The following is an 8375-nucleotide window of genomic DNA, read 5'->3' as shown; positions in this document are numbered from 1 at the left end:
CACTCTTTCAGATGTATTTTATCTGTAGTCTGATGAAAACAGCCTGATGTAAGGATATTGTATTTTGAGTTTTCACATTTTCAGCTGTATATGCATTGCTGAATTAAATGAATCTGGAATTATACTGTTATGAAGATCTAAATTATAACATAGAAAAGATGTTGGGCATAAAATATTTCTTATTATGACACCAACCATCTTTTCATGTGGTTGTATCAAAGATGTGGAAAGATCAATGGTATGAATTAATATAAGAAAAACTGAACGAATATAAATTACTCATTATAATTAGAACAGAGCCATAAAGATTGGCGGATCTTTTACTGAAACTTTTTTTTTAATCACAATTTTAAAACTCATCTCTAAGTTATGTATTATGGTAGTTAACTTAGGTAACGTTTAAAATTCATAATTTCATAACCTGTAATTTCAAGAAATTTCACAACCTAGTGACCCTGAACTCAGTTGTCTCCCTGTTTCCTAGTAACAAAACATCTTATTCTGCTGTTAGTGTGTTTTTAACCATTTTTCTGTTCTTTGCGGTTTTTTAGACTATATTCTAGTAAACACCTTTTTGATTGGGTTGAAATCCTTCAAGGGAATCAATCCATAATCATTTAAACTGTTCAATTAAAATCCCTTTAAAGGAGGTTGTGGTCACAATTTATGTTCAAGCTGTCATTCTGTAGTCCATATTTTTTTTTACTATTTTGTGTATTAGAATTCAGCTAACTATCTATCCAAGCCATTTGACTTGTTTAAATATGTAAAGTTTATCAACATAAACTAAAAAAAATATTCATTTTAATAAATTAAGCTAGGAGATATCCAAGTGATGCATATAGTTACTGATGATAATAGTAAGTATTGAATGGAGGGGTTAATGCTGATCAGTGGCTTGCATTATTGAATGGCTCTCCTTCTGGAGATGCTTAGGACCTAAATGTCTCATTAAACTTGCTGCCTACCATCCCATGCAGCGAACTTTAATTACCAACATATTGAAGTTTAAATCCCCAACACGTAAGAAGTGTATGAAGTTGAAATATATAAATAGCAATAACACTTTATACTCCATGCTTTCTCTGAATAAGAGAGTTCATTCTGTATTAACACTGTCTCTATCTACAGAAACTGTTTTCTTTGGGAGCAGGAGACAGACAACTGATACAAACTCCTTTACATGATAGTCTTCCTGTTACAGGCACAAGTGTGGCTCTTCTCTTTCAACAACTGGGTATGTCTTTTCTTGATTTGTTTATAGTCATTTACTAAAAGCTACAGAGTGGCCTCCCCTGTAATTCAGTCATGCTAGGTCATGTATAAAAAAAGACTGCATTGTAACATTTATTTGTTTTCAGTGGAAAAAATAGCTAGTAATGCTTTTTTTCTGTTTATCTGACTTACGTATAAACTGTTTCTTTGCATCCTGTTTTTGGAATTTATCTCCAGCATTACCCAATATCTGCAACTATTGTAGATGGAACAAAGTCTGGTCTACATTTCATTACAACTGAATCCTTTAGTGTGTGTTCTTGGCTATGGACCCAACCATGTACCTAGCAAAGGAGAGAGAAATTATGGAATAAATGCAATTTAAAATGAATTAAAAAGACATGTTACACTAACATGAATAGCTAAGTAAAATGCATAATATTTCTCTAACACAGCCCATGTCAAATACTAATTTCTTAGTTACTGTAGTGATAGCTGAGGGTAGCAGGCCCATTTTCTTCACTCAGGTTCCACACTGAAAAACAAAGACTGCTACGGGTTTCATCAGTAATGCTAACTTCCTCAGTAAGCCAGTCCTAGTTCTGACCCATTCTTGCCATTCCCCTCTTCTGTTTATGAAGCTACTTTGAAGCTCCAGCCTGTAGGTAGATGGGTTTGTGAGACGGGAAGAGGGAACTACTCTCTACATTTTAGCCTCAGGGTAAGTAATAATGAAAAGGCCTGTGGATACATGTGACTAGTAACTCATCAACGTAAATGGATAATAAAAATAAATATAAATAGTTTTTACTGAGGAGGAGCAAGAAAAGTCTGACAATGTAAGGAAATCAGCCTGTAATAGCTAGCTCCTTGGGATCTACCAAAAAAAAGGAAAAATGTGTAGGACGATACAGTCTGAATGGAATCCTGCAGGGGAATCTGCCTGCAGAGAGAACTTCTAATTATTGCTGCTGGGAAAAAATAATATCCTAAAGGATGCTGTAGTCATCCCATGCTCAGTTCCAGTAAAAAATGTGTCAGTTAATGCTTAGTAAGGACAATAGCTAGTTATGTTCTTTTTCAGTCTGGAGCTGACCATTCTGTCTTGTATTTAGTTGGGGATTTAAGAATTAGAACAGCTTTATATTTATGTACCAGATTTTGCTGCTGAAGTCTTAGTTCAAGGAGATTTTTTTCATCATATAAAATACGAGTGTGAAAAACCTTTTTCCAAACTTATTACTGGACTTGAGTTTGTTATGATAAAACTTAATGTGTCAAGGTTCAAAAAGGGCTGATTAAGCCCTTGCTGTTCTGTCAGTGATAATAGACAATTTAGTGTACACTAAATAAGTAGACCCTTTGTGATGGGAGCCAATTTTACTAAAGATGTTTAGCGTACTCTATCATAGCCGATTCCTCATTCTGCTTCTGTTACAGATTGCTTTCAAATGTTAAAATAAACCGTACTTTTGCGGGAATGAAAGACTGGAAAAATATGACCCAAGTTCTCAGCCAGCACGAATGCTCCCCAAGCCACAGAAAATACATGTAAGTGGTTGGAGTTGGAAAACTGGCTACAATCAGGTCACAATATTGATAAACAGAAATAAAAATGGTTATCATCTGAAGCCATAGTCAAAAATGGCTTTAATGGATTCCATTTTTCAGAAGGAAGCTTCACTTAACAACATATCCACGGGCAAATTATTCTATCTAAAACAATGGCAGCTCCTTTTACGTAATTCACCTGTTTAATATGTGGCTATGGTTTAAAACCCCAGAAAGAGATACTATATGATTTCAGGCCATTACCTTAGGTAAAAAGCTCAGAAGGAACTAATAGAGCTTATGTAACAGAAAGTGAAATACAAAGTAGAGATACTACTACGTCTAGTACTAGCTCCAGCTCTAACAGATTAAACTATTTCCCTGATATTACTGAGCAGCCATCATTACACTGTAATTTGTTGACAGTGGAAGTATAGTTTAAACTGAAAACATTGTCTATATAACCATGAAGCCATCGCTAGTCACTGACCAAAGGCTTTTAGACCTTATTGGGTAATGTATCAACTTTGAATCCCTTTCTGGTTACTCAGAGTAGAGTCAATACAGTGGTTCAAGTATGAATTCATTGCTGAACAATAATTCTAAGAGGTTTTTCTGATTAGTGTGGATTTTCTACTGAACTGTAATGAGGATAATGTTAAAGATTATTCTGAGGCAATATCTTTTTTCTGGGAACTGTAGTAAGGTTGTTTGTAACTCAAGAGTTTCTAAAGCATCACAAAAATAACATTTCCACTGGTGAGTGAAATAGATGTACTATTTAGCATTCACTAGTTCTGCTGGTATTTGATCTCCCCTAACAATTCATATTGCATAATTCTGTGTCATGTGAAAAAGAGAATAAGGACAATAAAATACATGTATCTGAAAAGAATCAATGTACCAAACCAGGTTGAATCCAAGACAAGTGTTTATATGAGAGAATGGACATGTGCACCTAAGGACATGTGCATTCAAAACATTGAATTGTGTAGGAGAAAAAACTACTGACCTCGTGATGGAGTTCCAGGAGTTCAAAGGAACTGACAGAGCTATTTTTTTTCTTTCTTCAATCTGGTTAGGATTATAGATTGCTTACAAATGTAACCCAGCCCCCCCTCCCCCCCCCCGGCACGAAAAGCTCTCCCCCCAAAATGGGCGCTTTAAGCTTTTATCTAGAATCATAGAAAGTTAGGGTTGGAAAGGACCTCAGGCGGTCATCTAGTCTAACCCCCTGCTTAAAGCAGGATGATCCTCAACTAGATAATCCCAGCCAAAGCTTTGTCTAGCCAGGTTTTGAAAACCCCCAAGGATGGAATTTCCATCACCTCTCTGGGTAAGCTGTTCCAGTGTTTTACTACCTTCCAACTGAGAAAATTCTTCCGAATATCTAACCTAAACTTCCCTTGATGCAACTGTATTGTCATTATAAGATGTGGAAATTTTGGACAGATAACTAGGGAAGAATATAAGTACATTGCTCAGGTATGCAGGGATGAAGTCAGGAAGGCCAAAGTGCATTTGGACGTGCAGCTAGCAAGGGATGTGAAGGGTAACAGGGAGAGTTTCTACAAGTATTTCAGTAGCTAATAGCTTATTGAATCAACTTTAGATAAAAGCACCCAAAGCCCCACTGAAGCACCCGATCTATGCAGAAGCTGTGGAGCTGAGTCAAACTATCATGCCGCTTCTTCCAGGAAATCACTTTTTTATTGCTTGTAAGCATCCATAGTTGCCCAGTTACAGTACCATTCTGTGGATGTGAACATATGAAATGAACAACTTTTTCCCATCTTTAATTATCAATAATAATGCTTATATCTGAATACCTCAAATTGGTTTCACCCACATGTATTATTTAACCCCATCTCAAAAAATGGGAAAATTAGGTAAAGGGGTTTAATATGACTTTTTTCCCCCAAGCAGATCAGTAACGGTATTGTAAATATAACCAGGTCATATGTATTATAATTTTGCATATTAATCGTAGGCCAACCATTCCTTTTTTGTAATAATATTGTTAATTTTGTTCTCCCCCCCCACACCATCTCTATTTCATTACCATTTTCTTTATTTTTGCCTACTTTGTTTATGTTCTCCTGTTTTCCAGCATCCCTCTCCCTGAAGTTTTCCTTAAATGCTGCTTTCCCTCACATTTTTCTTTCCCTGAATTTTTGTAAACCTCAATGGTCCTGTCTTTCTCATACCAGGACAGCCTCAGAAATATAGAAGTACTTCTACTGTTCAAGGCCAGTATTGTCAAAGAGAGTTGCAGAACTTGCTGGGAGACAGAATAGGACTAGTATGTTTTGTAAAATTATTTAGTTTGCCAGTTCCACAGGAAGAACTTAAGCCATTAAAAGTCATCAGCTGGAAACATGGACCATATGCTTTTTGAGTCCCTTGCACAAGAAAATACTGTCTAAAAATATAACATTTCCTTTTGCCAGAAAAAAAGTAAAAGTGAATTCTTAAAAATTATTGTATTTCATTCTTCCTTGGAATGGAATTGAAAGGTTTGCCATAGCTCTGACTCCTGTTTTCAATGCTTTTTCTGAAAGTGCTGAAATACTGAATACAAGACAAACCTCTCCTCCCACCCCCACCGCCCCCAATCGTCAGGAAGGGGAAAAAACCCCTTGTCTTAACATTGATATACAAGAAAACTTCACTAAATACATCTTCTATCATTAAACTGCTACCAAAAGCAGCCTATGCCCAATGATGGAAACCAACCTTGAAGTTGATTAAATGCAGTCAGCATTGAAAATGGACTGTATGGGGCAAATATAATGATAGGAACCTACCACAAGGATTGATTAGTGCAGCCCGTTGGAATAAGATATATGTTAGTGACTGCCAACTCTCTTTTTCAAGTCATGGTGAGCCATTACACTGTATACATTTTTACTTTCTCTTCACTGTCACAGCTGAGTTGCACCCTTTTTTCCCCATTTCTAGTGATTTCTGTTTCTTCACCAGCCTTAAATGCCTGGAAAACATTACCAAGTAGTTCACCTGGAATGCCTCTGTCAGATCCTCTGTCCACCTGTTGCATATAATTAGTGTGGCGCCTCCTTCCATGAGGTGAGGGCACACCAAGTTGCCCTGCGCCTCACATGCATGTACATTTTTGGAGCATTCCAGGACTCAGGACAAGAACACCTGGTTCCAGTCATGATTCAGGGGGCTAACTAGCACATGAATCTATAGTGAGCAATGTTGAACTGTAGGTTCACCATGCCTTGAAATGCTGTTGACTCTGGTGGGGCCCAGCCCAGTGAACCATATGGTAAATCACAAGACTTTGGCTTTGGATTCATGCATAGTTTGTACTATATATGAGTAGGTGTCAAAGTGTTGCTTAAAAGTATGTTTATGGAGTACCTGGGCTAAAACTTGAAGCAGTTTAAAAAAAAGGGAACATGCATCAATTCTGGATAAACTAAGTATATGGGTTCCATATGCAAATTACTACAGTAAGTTAATTTCAAGGTCATTGTTTTCAAATTTGCTCCTCCCATGTGCCCAGGAAAAGCAGAGAGTAAGGAGAGGGGGAAGGGGCTGGGGAAAGCAGAAGGCAAAGGGGCTACCTGATCCCCAGATTTATTGCCCCTCTTATAGCAGTGGGAGGAGGACAAATTCAAGGCAAACCTCCAATAATTAGATTCTTCACTAGGAAAATTATACCAAATTTATACATTTTCTAGATACAGAATCTAATTATTGGGGGGCCGTCTTATAATCAAGGTCATCTTCTATTTGAATAAATATACTACTACTGTTACACCCAGCTGGAACCAAAAAGTTCAGTACTAAAAAGTTCAGAAGTGTCAAATAATAAGCAGCTGTAACATGTAATAAAAACTAAAATAATGTTGTTTATTTTTTTCTGTCTTCTTTTTCATGGCTACCTCCTCTCACATCTACTTTCCTTTACTCTCAATCTGTGCCTCCCATCCTGATCATTTTGTTTAGTCCAACCACCACCTATTTTCCTGCATCTTCTCTCATTTCTACAAGAATAAGGGCGCTCCCAAGATAATTCTATATAGTGACCTTGTAGAAGTTGTTCCTACCTGTTCCTCCTATTCTTATTTGTGAGGGAAAACATATTTGGTGGGGTCTCTGTATCTTTTCTAGATTCTGGTTAGGAGAGAATTCATTCGGCAATGACCATTGTCAGGATACAAAGTTTGCTACACACAGAGGAGAGCCAGAGAGGCAATTAGGTATTGAATTACTTTGCATAACCCCACTCCCCGCCTGCCAAATAAGACACACACCTTGTTTTTGGAAGCAGAAGGTATGGGAGAAAAACTTCTTCTAGTCATGGCTGATTGGGTTACATAGATTAAGTTCTTCTGGAAACACAGAATTTCCAGGGAAGTGTGGCATGCCAGGATACAGTCTTTATGAGGCACAGGAACACATTGTGTAGCAAGACAATGAGGCTAGGCCCCAGACTCCTGCAAGACTTCTTAGTAGCAAGACTGTTACTGCTTTACTGTAAATAGTTCTTTGTATACGTTTCTGTAAATAATAGTGTTCTTTCCACACCATAAGCTTTGTCCAGATACTACGACTATGTATAGTCTGCTATGCTCACTTGCCCTGAGCCAGCATAGTTGCTTCTTCAGGCATTAGCTATGGTGTTCAGCCAATAGCTATGGCTGCGACAGGGTTAATATCAAACTGTCCTGCTTACTGGACCAGAGACAAGCAGCCATCTTGACAGCCATTAGAGCACAGTGTTTGCATGCTTCTATTCCAGTGAAGGAAAATTAGCTTCCTCACTTAAGATGTTCGCTCTGATTTTGGGGGGAAAGGTGCATGTGTTATTTGAGTAAAATTTGGTAGTTTACTAGGCTGGAAGTCATCCAAGGTATAGGCCAAGTGACCTGATACAACAAACTGAACTCCTCTAACCTGAAGCAAGAAAGCTAAAGGACCAAATGGTACTGAGGCAAAATTAGACAGACAGGCGGAGGACTGAGTAGCCTGTGGGAGAAAGAGAAGCTTGTAGTGCTATGTGAGACAAAGGGCTTATCTTTATTAATAGGCCTGTGTGAATAGGGAAGTATTCAATTCAGATTTGGCCAATTCAGAGGACAGTGATTCAGTGCAGGTCACTGTCCTAAATCAATTTGACTGAATTGGCTTCGGAAGTTTTGGCACTGATTCAAAGAGATTCAGTGATTTGGATCAGCTGGGGAGAGGCAGGCACAGCTAGGCTGCTGCAGATTCTCCCGTGGCTCCTCCAGCTGTGTCTGTCTCTCCCTGGGCAGGGGAAGCTGTGGGAGAAGCCCCCATGGCTGCCCTGCCCAGCCCCATCCCCTGTCTGGCCCCAACCTAGTCCAGGCACTTTAAAAAACAAACAAACAAACAAAAACTCTGCACTTACCATCCTGAGCAGTGGGCAGCAGTAGGGATCACACCCCCCCAGCTTGGCACCTGTGCGGCAGCTGCCCCATAGCATGGGTGCGGCAAGACGCTGTGCATTGCCTGGCAGCTGGGGCCACTGGGGTTCAGCACTACCAGGCTCCGGCTGACAAATGGAGCTGCCCCAGCTCCCAGACAGTGCACAGTGCCCTGCTGAGATGCCCCGC

General features: G+C 38.8%; 1 protein-coding gene across 1 annotated transcript in view; it reads left to right on the top strand.

The window, feature by feature from the left end:
- Window positions 1-8375, top strand: part of SBF2 (SET binding factor 2) — a 500212-nt gene that overhangs the window by 229300 nt on the left and 262537 nt on the right. The window contains 1 exon segment of the mRNA XM_025196666.1: window positions 1132-1237. Coding sequence (XP_025052451.1) covers window positions 1132-1237 — 106 coding nt within the window.

This window comes from Alligator sinensis, unplaced genomic scaffold, assembly GCF_000455745.1.
Source record: "Alligator sinensis unplaced genomic scaffold, ASM45574v1 scaffold755_2, whole genome shotgun sequence".
Taxonomy (NCBI): domain Eukaryota; kingdom Metazoa; phylum Chordata; order Crocodylia; family Alligatoridae; genus Alligator; species Alligator sinensis.
This window is presented reverse-complemented; position numbering and strand designations above follow the sequence as displayed.